Source organism: Jaculus jaculus, chromosome 5, assembly GCF_020740685.1.
Source record: "Jaculus jaculus isolate mJacJac1 chromosome 5, mJacJac1.mat.Y.cur, whole genome shotgun sequence".
NCBI classification, from domain to species: domain Eukaryota; kingdom Metazoa; phylum Chordata; class Mammalia; order Rodentia; family Dipodidae; genus Jaculus; species Jaculus jaculus.
This window is the reverse complement of record NC_059106.1, coordinates 100156717-100175853: the sequence shown is the minus strand read 5'-3', so window position 1 is coordinate 100175853 and position 19137 is coordinate 100156717. Positions and strand designations below refer to the sequence as shown.

General features: G+C 44.9%; 1 protein-coding gene across 2 annotated transcripts in view; it reads right to left on the bottom strand.

Moving 5' to 3' along the window:
• Positions 1–16849, bottom strand: part of Ak4 (adenylate kinase 4) — an 86124-nt gene extending 69275 nt beyond the window's left edge. The window contains exon 1 of one of the 2 annotated variants that reach the window (XM_045149405.1): positions 16645–16849. In XM_045149405.1, the coding sequence (XP_045005340.1) occupies positions 16645–16789 (145 nt within the window). In that variant the 5' untranslated portion in view covers positions 16790–16849. The remainder of the gene's footprint in view (positions 1–16644) is intronic. The other variant, XM_045149403.1, reaches the window with a different exon arrangement.
• Between the last annotated feature and the right edge of the window lie 2288 nt (positions 16850–19137).

Below are 19137 nucleotides of genomic sequence, written 5' to 3'. Positions count from 1 at the left end.
CTCTGTGCGTCTGGCTTATGTGGGATCTAGAGAGTAGAACATGGGTCCTTAGGCTTTGCAGGCAAGCACCTTAACTGCTAAGTCATCTCTCCAGCTCAGCACTTAACTTTTAACCATTTTTAGCCACTGACCCATCTCCTCAAGTCCTCTACTTTTATTTTCTACATGGCATAATTTATTAAATTTGTTTATTTATTTGCAAACAGAGAGATTGAGAGAGACAGGGAGAGAGAATGGGCATGACAGGGCCTCCAGCTGCTGCAGCTGGCTTTACATGGGTATTGAGGAATCAAACCCAAGTCATTAGGCTTTGCAGGCAAGTACTTTAACTGCTGAGCCATCTTTGTATCTCCCCAATTTTTTTTTTTTTAAGAAAAAGTTGAGAGCACATGAGCACCAGCAACTTATGGGTGGGTTGCTCCCGGGCGTTTGACGGCACTCCGGGCTGGAATCCGTAGCTTGAGAGCGGCGGAACCAGAAGTGGCTGCGTTTTGGAGTTCACCCCATTGGTTCCAGGCGCCTTTCTTGTTCTAACTTGTGCAGATGGGTTTGTGGATTTTGTGCTGGGGGAGCGGGCCGTGGGGCAGGGAAGCACATTCACGTCAATGTGCAGCTGAACATAGGAAATTTGTTTATCATTTTTATTTATTTATTTATTTGAGAGCGACAGACAGAGAAAGAGGGAGGGAGGGAAGGAGGGGGAGGGAGGGAGAGAGAGAGAGAGAGAGGAGAGAACGGGCGTGTCAGAGCCTCCAGCCACTGCAAACGAACTCCAGACGTGGGTGCCCCTTGTGCATCTGGCTAACGTGGGTCCTGGGGAATTGAGCCTTGAACTGGGGCCCTTAGGCTTCACAGGCAAGCGCTTAACCACTAAGCCATCTCTCCAGCCCTTAAGATAGGAAGTTTGAAAGGGAAGAGGGAACAGAAGAGCTACAAAGCTGTCATAGAAGATCCAGCGCTGAAGTTTTCAAGGTTGTTCCAAGAGACATGCTCCAACCTCTGTTACATGTCAGGTTTTTGCCCAAGGGAACTCTCTGTCATTGCCAGTAAGAACATCTTACAAGGTCTTTAGTACCACGTGGAACTGGAATGAATGGCTGGAACTACCTGTGAAATACCCTGACCTGCCCAGGAATGCCCCGGTGGCCCTGACCATATGGCATTTATATGGACCAGAAAGATCAGTGCCCATGGGAGGGACAACTGTCTCCCTGTTTGGAAGATACAGCTCACCAAGACTCAGGGGCAAGGACACATGGTGCAAGTAGACTGGGTAGATAAACTGACATTTCAAGAGAAAGAAATGATCAGTGACAGCAAAAAACGAAGTTCTAATTGCATGTACTTGAAGATTGAGTCTCCCTGTATCAAGTGTGATGATAAAGAATACAGTATTATTTACTGTGGAAAGGAGCCATTGTCATTCAGAGATGTGGCCATATACTTTTCCCAGAGGAGTGGGAATGCCTAGACCGCGCTCAGAAGGCCTTGTACCGGATGTGATGTTGGAGAACTGCAGCAGCCTGGTTTCTGTGGGTGTGATTGTGGGTAAACCAGACCTGGTCACCTGTCTAGAGCATAATAAAGATCTGCGGAATGTGGAGAGAGAGGAGACAGAAGCCAAACAGCCAGAGAAAAGTTCATGTGCAAAAAACTTGGATCCCGCTGGGCATGGTGGTGCACGCCTTTAATCCCAGCACTCAGGAGGCAGAGGTAGGAGGATTGCCGTGAGTTCAAGGCCATCCTGAGACTACAAAGTTAATTCCAGGTCAGCCTGGACCAGAGTGAGACCCTACCTCGAAAAAGAAAAAAAAAAAACAAACTTGGATCCCTGTTCAGAGTTTAATGTCCAAGAACATATCAGTATTCAAAAGAAACCTTATGAAGATTGTAAGAAATCTTTAAATGTACATTTTGGCTTAAGTCAAAACCACAGACCTCTCACAGGGAAGAAACAACTCTGAGGTAAAGACTGTAATGAATATTTTGCTTACTCTCCCAATATCCCTTTACACCAAACAATCACTAGAGATGCAAAGCCAAAAAAAAAAACAAAAAAAAAAACAAGCAGTACAAAACCTATTTAAATACTTGCTCAGATTTCACTGGACAATTGAGAATTCAGAATGAAGAAAAACCCTACAAATGCACAAAATGTGGTAGGTCCTTTAAGATGTCTTTATGCCTTAATAACCATTACAAAATCCATGCTGGAGAGAAACCTTTCAAATGTAGGGAATGTAACAAATTCTTTACCTGGTTCTCAAGTCTAATAAGACATCAGAGAATTCATACTGGAGTGAAACTTTTCAAATGCAAGGACTGTGTGACAAATCTTTTAATCTGTTCTCAAACCTTAGAACACATCTAAAAATTCATACTGGAGAGAAATCTTTCAAATGCAAGGAATATGACAATGCTTTACCCAGTTCTCTCATCTAATCACACATCAGAACATTCATACTGGAGAGAAGCCTTTTCAATGCCAGCAATGTGAAAAGTCCTTTACGCATGTATCACATCTTAGAACACACCAGAAAATTCATAACGGAGAAAAACCTTCCAAGTGTAAGGACTGTGGCAAATCCTTTACATCTTAGAACACATAGGAGAATTCATACTGATGAGAAACCCTACAGATGTAAAGAATGTGGGAAATCCTCTTCTCATTGTTCATACCATAGAATACATGAGAGAACACATACTGGAGAGAAACCTTTCAAATGTAAGGAATGTGAAAAATCCTTCTACCAGTTATGACATCTTAGATCCCATCAGAAAACTGATACTGGAGAGAAAGCTTTCAAATGTAAGGAATGTGATAAATTATTTACCCATTATTCATCATTGAGAAGACATCACATAATTCACACTGAAGAGAAACCCTACAGCTGTAAAGCATGTGATAAATCCTTTAACAGGTTGTCAAATCTTCACACACATCAGAAAATCCATACTGAAGAGAAAAACAACACAGTAAATTCTCTCTGAATTAAGATTGCACACAGCTATTTTAAAAATCAAGAATACGAGGACTGGAGAGATAATGTAGTAGTTAAGGCACTTGCCTACAGAGACTAAGGACCCAGGTTCAATTGCTCAGTAACACATAAGCCAGATGCACAAGGCAGTGCATGTGTCTAGAGTTCATTTGCAGTGTTTAGACCCCCTGGCATGTCCTTTCTCACTAAAATAAATAAATGAATCTAAATCAAGAATGTGAAAAAATATTTAAGCAGATATGTCACATGTTAATTTGAATGATGATGTAGGAAAAAATTTCTGCGAATGCCAAAAGGTGGATAAGCATTTAATCAACTTCAATTCTAACTAACAATAAGAAATTCATACCAGAATGAAGATAATAACCATTCTAGATATTTTGCAAAGCCAGACTATTAGAAAGAACAAAACCAAAAATGATATTTTAATTATTTGTATGTTATTGAACATAATATCACTATTAAGGTAGACATAATAATTTCTCTAGAAACATTTTAAATTATCAGCATTGTAGGTTTTTAAAGACAAATGGTACAAGATATATTTGAGAGAAACAATCTTTTCAATGCTGTTGACTTGCATCTGACTTAGTCAAGTATACTGTATCTTAAAATGATTTTAAATATGTCTATTTTCATTTCATTTCAGACAAGAAATGTTATATATAATTTATTTAAAAAAAGAAAAAAAATCTGACTTGCGGTTAAGATGGCGGGGTAGGTACCACGCCAAAGCAGCCTAGGGGGGAGAAAAGACAGAAAAAAAACTCAGCAAAATACACACTTTTACTAAAAAGTGAGGTGTATAGGAAATTGAAGCAGCAGCAGAGAAGTAGAAGTGATCCAGAGCATCCAGAGCTGCATGGGCCGCCAAACGTGGCAGCGGCGGCGCATCAGAAAGCCGCCAGGCTCGGCTCCAGCTGCAGGAAAAGCCAGGTGCGGGGAGCTTCAACTCACACCGCGCTCTCCGCAACTCGAGAAACGTGAAGGGAAAGCGGCAGTGAGCAATGGAGGAGCAGACCACGAGGTAGAACACGTGGAACAGTGAGAGAACCAGAACAGCTGCGGCTCCCTCCCCTCCCCCACCGCCTGAACCCAGCTCCAGCGAACTGAGCAGCGGTCCCTGACCTGGACACGCCAACTTGAGCCGAAAGCGGGACCCAAGCAGGAGCAGAGTCTGGCAGCAACATCAGCGGCTCCAGCACTGGTAACAGCGGCCCCAGCAGCGGCAGACCCAACAGCAGCAGCTTCAGAGGCAGCAGCAGCAGCCTCAGTGGCAGCAGCGGCAGTAGACCCAGCAGCAGCATCTTTAGCTGCTGACAGACCCAGCAGAGACACCTTTAGCAGCAGCAGTTCCAGCAACAGATGTGCTGATCTGCAGGGCCACAGTTGCCAGGCTCGGTTTGCCCCACAGGAAAAGCCAGTGCCCAGCTCCAGAAAGCAGAACAGCAGTCCAGCAACCCAGCCACCCTACTTGACTGAGACCAAAATCATCCAAGGTAACTGGGATTGCACTAGAGAGGGTCTTACTTGGTCACAAGCTGACTTGGATCCCTCAACAGACCAGAAATCTTAACCTCTATGTTGATAGAGGATTTGGTTGTTATAACCACTCTGGCATACATACTTGGGGCTGTTTTTGATTGAATGTTTACAGTGTTTAGTTAACATTTAGAATCTACCTGTATTTTATTCCACTCAGCCTACTTGAATACTCCCGTAGCAGGGAAACTCAACCCCTAGGAGCACCTCTGTAGATACTCTGAGAGTCTTAAGAGCCACACCTAACATGTTAAGCTCCTACCCTGAAAATATATAACATCAAATCAATTGATACAGCTAAGAATACCCGGCTAGCTAGAAAATCCAAGTATTAACTTAATCCAAGATGCAAAAATATATACATTATAACACAAGAAACACTAAAAAGCAAGACGATATAAATCCACCTAAAAGTATTAATGCATCAGAAATGACCTCCAGTGAGAACAAGTTAGAGGAAATGCCTAAGAAAGAGTTCAAAAGAATGATTGTAAATATCTTCAAAGAAGTCAGAGAACAAATCAAAGGAGTCAAAGAGGAAATCAAAGGAATCAAAGACGACGCAGGACACCAATTTAATGAAATAAAGAAGGAAATACAAGACATAAATAAGGAAATAGAAATAATAAAGAAAAACCAGTTAGAATTAATAGCAATGAAGAACACAGTTAATGAAATAAAAAACTGTAGAAAATCTCACCAGTAGAATGGATGAAGGAGAAGACAGAATATCTAAGCTAGAAGACCAGGTGGCAGATCTAATACAGTCCAACAAAGAGAAAGACAAACTTATAGAAAAGTATGAGTGGGAATTTCAAGATATTTGGGACACTATGAAAAGATCAAATATAAGAATTCAGTAAAAAAAAAAAAAATAAAAAAAATAAAAAAAAAAAAAGAATTCAGGACAGACTTGCCAAGTCTATGGCTGGCAACCTGGAAGCTTCCCCTTGAAGCATGAGCCTCCTCTCCGGCAGCCACCCATGCTGCGCTGGCCGCTGGCTGAGGGCCCTGCGCCCGGAGACCCCTGCAGCAGCGGCGCAGCCTCAAGATCTGCGGTGCCCAGAGCCCCGGCGCCCCCTGCAGTGGATCGTGGCTGACCATGTCAGTGCGACATTTTGCAACCTGCCGCTTCCCATCACCTCCCCCTCCACCACCATTTCGGATACTGGGCAGGAACTCATTTTGTGGTATCCACTGATTTCTGAGAAAGATAGGAGATCTTGGATTTCCCCACCCCAGCGCACCAAGCCCGGTGACCACCTGTCCTTGACACAGTGATCTTTCTCCCATGACCCTGCGGTGCCTGGAGCTCTCCGGGAATAGCGCAGAGCGAACGCGGAGGAGCCACTGGGGGACCGCCGGCTCCACGGAGGAGCCCTCCCAAGGCAGCGCGTCTGGCCAAGGCCCTGTGCCAGCTCGGACAGACAGGATGGTACTGGGGAAGTATGACTGTTAATGAAGCTAAAGAAAAATTAAAAGAGGCGCCCAAATGAACTTTCTTGATTAGAGATAGTTCACACTCAGACTACCTACTAACAATATCTGTTAAGACGTCAGCTGGACCGACTAATCTGCGCATTGAGTACCAGGATGGGAAGTTCAGATTGGATTCTATCATATGTGTCAAGTCCAAGCTGAAGCAGTTTAACAGTGTGGTTCATTTGATTGACAACTATGTTCAGATGTGCAAGGATAAGCGGACGGGCCCTGAAGCCCCCCTGAAGGGGACTGTTCACCTCTATCTGACCAAACCACTCTATACGTCAGCACCTTCTCTGCAGCATTTCTGTCGACTCACCATTAACAAATGTACCGGTACCATCTGGCGACTGCCTTTACCAACAAGACTAAAAGATTACTTGAAAGAATATAAATTCCAGGTACAAATGTATCTCTCTCTGTTTTTTTTTTTTTAAAGCAATGCCTCATATAGAATATGTCTGAATGCAGCTATGTAAAAGAGAACCAAAACTGAGTGACTGCCCAGGCTGGATAACTGCGCAGGATTTGTTCTCAGAACAGCTGGACCCACGCTAATGTAAAGGTGTGAAGAGGTAGCTAGGTATTACAAAGTTCCCCTAGATAATTTTCAGCTGAGTGATGCTTCCTTTCCTATGCTGGACCAAGTCCAGGCAATCCTTTTTAATTAAAAAATAAAATATCCCAAGTCAAGAGGAGGGAGCCTTGCTATCAGAATGCCTTGCCTTTCTGAATTTCCTTTGCACTGGGTCAAAGGTCCAAGGACTCTAGAAGAGAAAGGTTCCACTCTCAGTACTGAAGAATGGCAGGAACCAGACTGGCCCAGGCTCAACTCCTGCCTGGAGATCAGTCTATTTTAGGACATTTTATATATTTGCGTTTTGACGTATTTAGGAGTTTTGTTAAACAGACCATGCTTGTATTTATCCCTATTTTATGCAATAACCTAATCAACGACCCCCCCAACAAAAAGCAACCATGAAATCCTGTATTTGTCTTTTCACTATATGTGTAAACTCTCCTGTGAATGAGTACTGTAGTAACCCACTTCAAGGGAGCCTTAGTTCAGAAACATTTCAAACTGGTACAAATGGAAAAGAGACTCTTTCCTCTTAAGGCTAGTTAAAGACAAGAATGCCATGCTACACAGGTGCAATTCAATTCTTGATAATAAAACCAACATAGATAATAGACACTTGATTCTTGGAAGTAGCATGTCCCAACTTGTGGCCACTGGTGTTTGGCAATAGCTTTAGAAATTTTCAAGTTGTCCTTGAATTATCTCACTGTGGACAGTTCTCTCCCTTCTACCATGTAGAATACTTCTACTTAATTTTCTTCCAAATATAGGGGGATACTTGCCTGATTTTTTCAAAGTGTTTATTTACTGCTGTTACTATTTAATTAGAATGTATTAAATAAAAACAACCCTGACTTAAAAAAAAGAATTCAGGGCATAGTAGAAGAAGAATTCCACTCCAAAGGCATAGTAGGCGTCTTCAACAAATACATACAAGAAGATTTCCCCCAAATTGGAAAAGAGGTGCCAATGCAGATACAGGAAGCCTTTAGAACCCCAGCCAGACAAAACCTGGAAAGAACCTCTCCTTGCCGTATTATAATCAAACTTCCAAACACACACACCAAAGAAAAAATATTGAAAGCAGTTAGAGAGAACAATCAAGTTACCTACAAAAGCAAGCCCATCAGGATTACAGCAGATTATTCAAAACAAACTTTTAAAGCCAGAAGGGCTTGGAGTGATATATTCCAAGTTCTGAAAGATAACAACTGTCAACCAAGGTTACTTTATCCTGCAAAGTTATCCATTCAAATAGATGGAGAAATAAAGACATTCCATGACAAAAGCAGGTTAAAGGAGTATTTGAAGACAAAACCAGCTCTACAGAAAATACTTGATAGAATCCTCCATGCTGAACAAAAGGATAAGCACACATATAAGGAACCTAGAAAAAACAAGCTATACTCAAATACCAGTTAACAGAAGAGAGCACAGGTAGAACCAGAAACACACACACACAAAAAAATGGCAAACATAAATACACACCTTTCAATAATATCTCTTAATATTAACGGTCTCAATGCCCCAACGAAAAGACATAGATTTGCAGACTGGGTTAAAAAGCAGGATCCTACAATTTGTTGTCTCCAAGAAACTCACCTTTCTACAAAGGATAGACATTATCTTAGGGTGAAAGGTTGGAAGACGGTGTTTCAAGCAAATGGGCCTAGAAAACAAGCAGGGGTTGCTATCCTAATATCAGACAGGGTAGACATTTCATCCAAAGGCTGCAGAATATACATTCTTTTCAGCAGCACATGGAACATTCTCTACAATAGACCATATATTAGGACACAAAGCAAATCTTAACAAATTCAGGAAAATTGAAATAATTCCTTGCATTCTATCTGACCACAATGGAATTAAACTACAAATCAGTAGCAAGAAAGGCTATAGAGCATACACAAAATCATGGAAACTAAACAATACACTACTAAATGATGAGTGGGTCAATGAAGAAATCAAAAAGGAAATCAAAAAATTTATAGAGTCAAATGATAATGAGAACACAACATACCAAAATCTCTGGGACACAATGAAGGCAGTTCTAAGAGGTAAATTTATAGCCTTAAGTGCCTATATTAAGAAATTAGAAAAGTCGCAAGTAAACGACCTAATGTTTCACCTTAAAGCCTTGGAAAAAGAAGAACAAGGCAAACCAAAAATCAGTAGACGGGAAGAAATAATAAAGATTAGGGCAGAAATTAATGTACCTAAAGCAATCTACACATTTAATGCAATCCCTATCAAAATTCCAAAGGCTTTCTTCATGGAAATAGAAAAAACAATCCAAAAATTCATTTGGAATCACAAAAAACCTCGGATATCTAAAATAATACAGAGCAACAAAAAAGAGGCTGGTGGTATCACCATACCTGATTTTAACCTATACTACAGAGCCATAGTAACAAAAATAGCATGGTACTGGCACAAAAACAGACATGTAAATCAGTGGAACAGAATAGAGGACCCAGATGTAAGCCCAAGTGGCTACCTGATATTCGATAAAAATGCCAAAAATACTCATTGGAGAAGAGACAGCCTCTTCAGCAAATGGTGTTTTGAAAACTGGATATATATCTGCAGAAGGATGAAAATAGATTCTTCTCTCTGGCCATACACAAGAATTAAGTCCAAATGGATCAAAGACCTTAACATCAGACCTGAAACTCTGAAACTGCTAGAGGAAAAAGTAGGGGAAACCCTTCAACATATTGGTCTTGGGAAAGACTTTCTGAATACAACCCCAATTGCTCAGGCAATAAAACCACAGATTAACCACTGGGACCTAATGAAATTACAAAGATTTTGCACCGCAAAGGACACAGTGAAAAAAGCAAAGAGGCAACCTACAGAATGGGAAAAAACCTTCGCCAGCTATATATCTGATAGAGGATTAATATCTAGGATATACAAAGAACTCAAAAAGTTAAATAATAAGGAATCAAACAAGCCAATCAAAAAATGGGCTATGGAGCTAAATAGAGAGTTCTCAAAGGAAGAAATACGAATGGCATATAGCATCTAAAAAAATGTTCTACGTCACTAGTCATCAGGGAAATGCAGATTAAAACTACATTGAGATTCCATCTCACTCCTGTTAGATTGGCCACCATCATGAAAAGAATAAATCATAAATGTTGGCAGGGTGGTGGAAAAAGAGGAACCCTTCTACATTGCTGGTGGGAATGCAATCTTGTCCAGCTATTGTGGAAATCAGTGTGGAGGTTCCTAAAACAGCTAAAGATTGATCTACCATATGACCCAGCTATAGCACTCCTAGGCATATATCCGAAGGAATCTCCTCATTTCCTTAGAAGTACGTGCTCAACCATGTTTATTGCTGCTCAATTTATAATAGCAGGGAAATGGAACCAGCCTAGATGTCCCTCAACTGATGAGTGGATAATGAAGATGTGGCACATTTATACAATGGAGTTCTACTCAGCAGTAAAGAAAAATGAAGTTATGAAATTTGCAGAAAAATGGATGGATCTGGAAAGGATTATACTAAGTGAGGTAACCTAGGCCCAGAAAGCCAAGCGCCACATGTTTTCTCTCATAGGTGGATCCTAGCTACAGATGATTGTGCTTCTGCATGAGAATGAGAATACTTATACTTATACTTATACATATATATATATATATAAAAGAAATATATATATATATATATATAAAAGAAATATATATATATATAAAAGAAATATATATATATATATATATATATATATATGAAATACTAAAAAAAAAAAAAAGAAAAGAAAAGAGGGTGGAGTGATGTCTTAGCAGTTAAGTGCTTGCCTGTGAAGCCTAAGGACCCCAGTTCAAGGCTCAATCCCTAGGACCTACATTAGCCAGATGCACAAGGGGGCATATGTGCCTGGAGTTCGTTTGCAGTGGCTAGAAGTCCTGGCATACCTACTCTCTCCCTCTTCCTCTCTCCCTCCTTCCCTCCCTCCCTCTCCCTCTCTCCCTCCTTCACTCTCTCTTTTGCTCTCAAATAAATAAAAATTTTTTTTAAATTATAAAAAGAAACGAAAAAGCAGAAATAAGTCAAATCACTCTTTTTTAAAAAATATTTTATTTGGGCTGGAGAGATGGCTTAGTGGTTAAGCGCTTGCCTGTGAAGCCTATGGACCCCGGTTCGAGGCTTGGTTCCCCAGGTCCCACGTGAGCCAGATGCACAAGGGGGCGCACGCATCTGGAGTTCGTTTGCAGTGGCTGGAAGCCCTGGCGCGCCCATTCTCTCTCTCTCCCTCTATCTGTCTTTCTCTCTGTGTCTGTTGCTCTCAAATAAATAAATAAAAAATGAACAACAAAAAAATTTAAAAAAAAATATTTTATTTATTTATTTGACAGAGAAAGAGTTGAATTTTGAATTTTCCTCCCACTAAGATGTACTGTGAACGTTTTCCTGTTTTTTGTTTCTCTGTTTTTTTTTAAATCTATTTATTTTCAAATGTAGAGAGATAATGAGAGATAGAGGAAGGGAGGGAGAAAGAGAATGGGTGCACCAGGGCCTAAAGCTTGGCTCATTAGGCTTTGCAGGCAGACTCCTTAACTACTGAGCCATCTCTGCAGCCCGCCCTTTTTTGAGACAGGATCTTTTCAAATATAGCCCAGGTTGCCCTTGAACTCATGATTGTCCTGCCGCAGCCTCTCAAGGAGCGGGTGTATAGGCTTGTATTAGGCCAACCTGGGCTGCATGAGACTCTGTTTCAAAAACAGTACTCAATAATTTAAAGAAAAAAAAAAAACAGTACTCGGCAGATATATTTTTTATATTTATTTTTTATTTATCTGAGGGGGGTGCAGAGAGAGAGAGAGAATGTGCAAGCCAGAGCCTCCAGCCACTGCAAACAACCTCCAAATGCATGTACCCCCTTGTGCATGTGGGTTACATGAGTCCTGAGGAACCGAACAAAGGTCCTTTGGCTTTGCAGGCAAGCACCTTAACCACTTAGCCATCTCTCCAGCTCAGACATCTTATTTTTTTTTTTTGAGAGGGTGGGGCAGATAGACAGAATAGGTGCACAAGGGACTCTAGCCACTGCAAATGAACTCCAGACAAATGTGCCACTTTGTGCATCTGACTTACATGGGTACCGGAGAATGATATTTGGGTCCTTAGACTTTACAGGCAATTGCCTTAACAGCAAACCCATCTCTCCAGCCACATCAGCGGATATCTTTGAGTACCTATTCTATCCCTATTCATAAGAAGTGCCCACAAAAAAAGGTCACACGGGCTGGAGAGATGGCGTAGTGGTTAAGCACGCTTGCCTGTGAAGCCTAAGGACCCCGGTTCGAGGCTTGGTTCCCCAGGTCCCACGTTAGCCAGATGCACAAGGGGGCGCACGCATCTGGAGTTCGTTTGCAGAGGCTGGAGGCCCTGGCGCGCCCATTCTCTCTCTCTCCCTCTACCTGTCTTTCTCTCTGTGTCTGTCGCTCTCAAATAAAAAAATAATAAAAAAAATAATAAAGGTCACAGTACTTGTGAAAGCACTAGAACAGCATTAGAGGTGAGATTTATATTATGAAGTGGTGATGAGTTAACAATTTGAGTTCTGGTAGTTGTCCTAAATTATGTGATTAAGAAGGCCTTTACAGGAGTTTGAATGATCTGATTCATACCACACAGAAGGAATGAGAACATGATGACTTAGAAGCAGTGTTCTAGGTAGAGTCCTAGGATGAGATCATGCAGTGTGAAGAACTTGAAGAAAGGAGCCTACGGCAGAGGGATGTATTCACATCACAGACATGAGCAAATGCCAGATCCAATAGAGCCTTGAGGAACCTACTGAAGGTGGATTTTATTCTGAAGGCACTATGAAGCCACTGAAGGGTTTTAAATAGTACAGTAACATGAAGGAATTATTTTCTAAAAGGTGATTTTTCTTTTTGCACACTGTGTGGAGAAGCGACTCCAGGTGAATAAGAGTAAGTGGTATCAGGGAGCCCAGTGTGAATGGAGGATGGACTGTGTTGTGAACTGGGCCAAGGTAAAGGGAAATACCAAAAGTACCAGAGACCAGGGGAAGGGAGATCACAGCACCCAGCACCAGCAACCAGAGCAGTGATCCAGCAACCCAGCCAGCCTACTTGAACTCACAGTGCACCAAAGTGGGACCCAAACAGGAGCACAGCATAACTGAGACCAAAATCAAGCCAAAAGGTAACTAGGATTACACCAGATCAGTACCCACCAAATAAACTTGGTATATAGGCCTGAACTGGAAGTACTAATTGCACCTTCCATATCAGGATGAGTTATATGTTAAATCTGCTGGATGGTCGGATTTGCCACTCTTAAATAAGCTATATATTTGGGCTTGTTATTTGTTGCTTCTTGAATTATAGTGGCTTTGCTTCCTCTTCTGTTGTACATTAGGGAAGGGTATCACTTAGTCACAAGCTGACTTGGAACTCATTCACAATTGCATCAAAAAAATAAATAAAAGCCAGGTGTGGTGGTGCACACCTTTAATCCCAGCACTCAGGAGGCAGAGGTAGGAAGATCACCATGAGTTCGAGGCCACCCTGAGATTACCTAGTGAATTCCAAGTCAGCCTGGGCTAGAGTGAGACCCTACTTTGAAAAACCAAAAAAATTTTAAAAAGTACCTTGGAATAAGTTGAACCAAGGAAGTGAAGGATCTCTACAATGAAAACTTTAAAACTATCAAGTGAAAAATTGCAGAAGACCCTAGGAAATAGAAAGCATCCCTTGTTCCTGGATCAGAAGAATTAGTATTGTGAAAATGGCAATCTTAACAAAAGCAATCTACACATTTAATGCAATCCCCATCAAAATTCCAATGGGGGGGCTGGAGAGATGGCTTAGCGGTTAAGTGCTTGCCTGTGAAGCCTAAGAACTCGATTCCCCAGGACCCACATTACCAGATGCACAAAGTAGCACATGCATCTGGAGTTCATTTGCAGTGGCTAGAGGCCCTGGTGCACCTATTCTGTCTCTCTCTCTCTGTCTCCCACTCCTTCTCCCTCTAAAATAAATAAAAACATTTTTTAAAAATTAAAAAAAAAAACAGCTGGAGAAATGGCTTAGCAAATAAGGCACTTTCCTGCAAAGCCTAAGGAACCATGTTCAGCTCCAGGTCCCACATAAGCCAGACACACAAGGTGACACAAGCACACAAGGTGACACATGTGCACAAGGTCTGGAGTTTAATTACAGTGGTTGGAGGCCCTGGTGTGCCAACACGCCAATTCTCTCTCTCTCTCATTTGAATAAATAAGGGGGGGGGAGTCTATTGGGCTTGCCTCAAAAAATGGAAAAGGGAGCCAAGTGTGATGGTCATTCCTTTAATCACCGAAGCCAGACGGCTGAGGCAGGAATTTCAGTGAGTTCAAGGGTAACCTGGAACTGCAGAGGAAGTTCCAGATATAGAGCAAATCCTGCCTCAAAGCCAGGTGTGGTGGCACACGCCTTTAATCCCAACACTCAGGTGGCAGAGGTAGGAGGATCACCATGAATTCAAGGCCACCCTGAGAATAGAGAGTGAATTCCAGGTCAGTCTGGGCTAGAGTGAGACCCTACCTCGAAAAACCAAAACCAAAAATAAATAAATAACCAGAAGGAAGGGTTAGAGAGATGGCTCAACAGTTAAAGCACTTGCTTGTAAATTCTGATACCAATACCAGGCAAAGATAGAACAAAAGAAGAAAATTACAGACTAATCTCCCTCATGAACATAGATGCAAAAATTTTCAACAAAATATTGGCAAACAAAATACAAGAATATATCAGAAAGATCATTCACCCCTAGTAGGCTTTATCCCAGAAATGCAGGGATGGTTCAACATACGCAAATCGACAAATGTAATACATTATATAAATGGACTGAAGGACAAAAATCACATGATCATCTCATTAGATGCAGAGAAAGCATTTTTCCCTTTTTATTTACTTATTTTTTATTTTTTTGGAAAAGAGGATGCGAGATGGCTCAGCAGATAAAGGTGATTGCTTGCAAAGCCTGCTGGTTTGGTTTCCCTTCCTTGATACCCATGAAAAGCTGGACACAAAGTGGACATGCATCTGGGGTTCGTTTGCAAAAATAGCCAAAAGGCCCTAGTGGGACAAAAATTTAAAAAAAAAATCTTTTTAATAAATAACTTGGGCCAGGCATGGTGGCACACACCTTTAATCCCAGCACTTGGGAAGCGGAGGTAGAAGGATGATCATGAGTTCAAGGCCACCGTGAGGCTACATAGTGAATTTCAGGTCAACCTGGGCTAGAGCAAGACTCTACCACGAAAAACCAAAATAAATGTAAGGACCACTAGCCCTGGGATGGACAGTATGAGGCCCTCCAAGCGGCCAAGTCAAATGAGAAAGTCAGGAAGTGGGCAAATGTCATGCTAGCTTTTCTCATCCCTCACCACTTCCATCTCCTCATGTGGAGCTCAATGTACACCCAAGCCCTCAGGCTGCGCCATTCCAAAATCTGAAGGAGTAATGGGCATTTGAATGAGGTGTTTAAAAAAAAAAAACCTACATCTAGGGATGAGGCTCCCTTGCCTAACATTCACAAAGCCCTGTGTTCAGCACGGGGGGGGGGGGGGGGAGGCGGGGGGGGGGGAGGTAATGTCATGTAACACCAGCCACTGAGGAAGGAGGATCACAAGTCCAAGTCCAAGGCCAGGGCAGAGAAACCCTGTCACAAAATTGGTTGGGGGTAGCTCGGTGAGGTGTGTGTGGTGGAGCGGTGGCACTCAAGGCAACCGGTCATTGAAAATGCAATCTAGTTGGAGGTAGTAGTGCACATCTTTAATCCCCCCACTTGGGAGGCAGAGGTAGGAAGATCGAGGTGAGTCCAGCCTGGGGCTACAGAGTAAGTTCCAGGTCAACCTCAGCTACAGTGAGACGCAGCCTCTTAAAACAAAACAAACAAACAAACAAACAAACAAAATGCAACCTTGTTCACAAACCACTTTCACTTGCGACATAGGGCACTCATCCTGAAGAGTCACAAATAAAGACTTGCTTTTACAACCTGTTTAAGAGGTTGCTGAGCTGCCTGGGACATGCTCCAAGTAATTTCCCTGGGTGCTCCAACTCAGCCTTCCACCCACCTGTTCGCACTAACAGGAGCTTTTGAAATTCAGATTCCTGGACAATTAACCCATAACGAGCGCCTACGACACCGTACAAGAACGAGTAAAGGACCCGATAAGACACTAACTCGTTTTCATGGGAGAGTTGGTGATTACAAACATCTGCATGCCAAGAAGGGCATGCGTCCCGCAGCACCACCACAACTCTCTTGCCTTTTAATGATAAACCATTTGAAACTGGTGTAAAAGCGAAGTGGTAGGAGAGAGGAGAGGAACTTGTCAGAGTAAGGGACGAGGTGCCCCAACTTCCCCGCGCCTGCCCAGAGAGACGTTCCCAAGGAGCCAGTTCCATTTCCATTTTGAAGCTGACTTCAAAACGCAATTATTAGAACGAGTCTCTCTAGTCTCCCATCAGACAAACCCCAGCTGGGGGAGGAAGGAGTGATGGGGGACAGACAATATGCCTTGGACCTCCGCACGGACACAACGGCCTTTTCCAGCCACGCAGCGGCTCTGCCACGGCGTCCCCGCGCGTCACCGGGCGCGATTCTCACAGGTGGCTGCCCGGGGATCCCGCTGGGGACCGGGACGCGCGGTTCCGTGAGACCGTGGCAGGACGGAGGGACAGAGGGGCTCCGCCTGCAGGAAGCTGCGTGCGAGCAGGCTGGGGGCTCCGCAGACCGGCTCGCTCGCTCGGCCAGGTGCTGGGGGTTCTCCCCCGGGCGCGCCGGGCACCTCCCCGCCTACGCCCCGCCAGCCTCGGTCTCCGCCCCGGCGCGGTCCAGCCGCGCGGGCGCCGAGCACCGGCTGCATGCGCCGCGGCACGTACGAGCCACCCGACCACGCGGGCGCGGCGGGGCGGGGGCAGGGCGCCGGCGCCCAGGCGACCCGAGCCCGCGGCCGTGCCCTGCGACTGGATCCCCCCGCTGTCCCGCCCCGGCCCGCAGCCCCTCACCCGTGTTGGCCTTGAGGTTCTCCCGCAAGAAGTGGCCGCTGGAGAGATGCTGGAGGCCGAAGTTGTGGGCGATCCTCTGGCACACGGTGCCCTTGCCCGAGCCGGGCGGCCCGAGGATGACCGCGCGCAGGAGTTTGGAAGCCATGGCCCACGAACTTCTCCCGGCCTCCGCTCGGCGCCTGGACGCGCGATGACTCGCCCGCCGCCCCTGCCCCGGGAAGGAGAGACCTTTAAGCCAACCCCGCCCGGCCCCGCCCTCCGCCACCTTCGCGCCCCGGCCGCGTCTTGGGGGAGCGCCAGGGCCCCCGCCCCCGAAATTGGCCGGGGTCAGAGGTCGGCCGGGCCCTCCCGCCAGCGCGCGCCCCGCAGCCGCTCATCCCTGCCGCCGGAGACTCGGGCCGGGGCGGCTCTGCGCGCTGGGCGGCCTGGAGCCCCCGCCGGTGGGCAGTGCGGAGGCCGCATCCCGAGCGGCCCCGCCCGCGCGCAGCCCCCCGCTCGCCCCCTCCCCCGGCCCCGGCCCGGGGCGAAGCCCGCTCGCTCGGTCCCGGGGTTCTGGGAGCACGCACGTCGGCCAGGGGGACGGGACTCCAGCCCGCGTCCCGCTGGGCCGCGCAGCCTCCGAACCCCCGCCGGCCGCTCCTTACGTAAGCCGGGAGCCCGGCTCCGCGCGACCGCCGCCGCGCCCCCTCCTCTCCGCTCCCGGCCCACGTGCCCCGGCGACCCGCCGACCGCTGCGGGGGCGCCGGCTGGCGGAGACGTCGCGGGGAAAGGAAACCTCCCGGGGACCCGGTCGGCGGTGGAGAGGAAGGAAAATCACAACTTGTTGAGCGCCTGCTCTGCGTCCGTTCGAGGTTATGTGATTCCATTATGCAACCTTTCCACGTACACTTGGGAAAGGAGGCTTGAAACGAAGCCTCATTAATTTGTTCATTCATACATTAAACCTACACGGTAGTGCCTCTAATCTCAGCACTCTAGAGGTTAAGGCAAGGGGATCATTAACAATGTGCTATGTAGCAAGATCTTGTCCCAAAAAAAGGAAGTGGGGAGGGAGTGGTGAGCCCTTATTACATGCCAGACAATTTTAGGCGTCTGGGATAGAACCTTAACAGGCACTTGAATCCCCTCCACGCTAGTTACATTTAAGCAGGAGTTTTGAACCCTGGCTCTTAAAACAGTTCCCTGGGGAAGAGAGAGGACAGGGATGTGGTTCACTTGTGCTCAGAACCTTATAATTCCAGGACGTGTGTGACCAGGGTGTGTTACTCGCCTCCCTACACACTCCAACTCACCAAGTCCAGTAGGCTGTCTCTTTTCCCTATCCCCCACATATTCCCAGCCCACACTCTTCCCCCTCCTGCCCCCTTTGCTTTTTGTCTTGTTTCTGAGATAAGGCTTTGTATGTAGCCCAGGCTGGTTTTGAACTAAAGATCTTCTGACCTCCGTTCCTATTGTTGGGATTAGAGGAGTGAGCCACAATCCTGATGCATAGTCTCTTAATTCTGTTTCACTTTACACACAGCCCTCAATTTCCCGCCCCAAGTAGTACCATAATCACCTGTAAGTCGCCATCTCGTGTACCTTTTTCCTATGCAGTCGCTGGAAATACTGCTAAAGTAAAAATCCATTTCTGTTATTTTCCCACTGCAAGAAAAAGTACAAAATCTCGCAGAGATATGCCTCCTCCACAGACATGGCATGATATGCCTTTGCATCCTACCTTCCCTCCACTGGCTGCCTGCTTTCCAGAGAGGGTGAAGTAACTGACAGTACGGACACCATGGAGAAGAGCCTGCTCTAAATTCCTGACTGTTCTGTATTGGAGAGCAAGCGACAGAGCCAGATACAGTATCATGCCAACCCAGTTCCTCTTCTGTTGCTTCTCCACACACAGAATTGGCAAGACAGCACACTCAGGTCAACAACCCCTGTGCCAACATTTGTTCCATAGACTCATCTGCTAAAATATCTCAGTGTTCAGTAGACCTTATTCTGAGCTCCTTCAGCCAGCCTTTCAGAAGGAAACAGAGAAGGAGCTGGGCGTGTTAAATCTTCCTCTCCTTCCTGCCATATGCTGTGTAAAATATCATTGATAATTCTTTGCAGAGGTTGAAAGACAGGAGTATGCAACCGAATCACCTTGGAAAGCTTATTAAAACATTGCTCAGCAGTTAAGGCACTTGCTTGCAAAGCCTGATGATCTGAGACTGATTCCCCAGTTCCCACATAAAGTGGGATGCACAAGGTTAATCCCAGCCCTCAGGAGGCAAAAGTAGGAGGATCTCCATGAGTTCAAGGTCACCCTGAGACTACATAGTGAATTCCAGGTAAGCCTGAGCTAGAGTGAGAGTCTACCTCGAAAACCAAAAATAAAAAAGTGGGGTGCACAGAGTGACACAAGCAGCTGGAGCTCATTTGCAGCAGGTAGAGGCCGCGGTGTGTGCTCATATTCATACTCTCTCTCTGCTTGCAAATAATAAAAATAAACTTTAA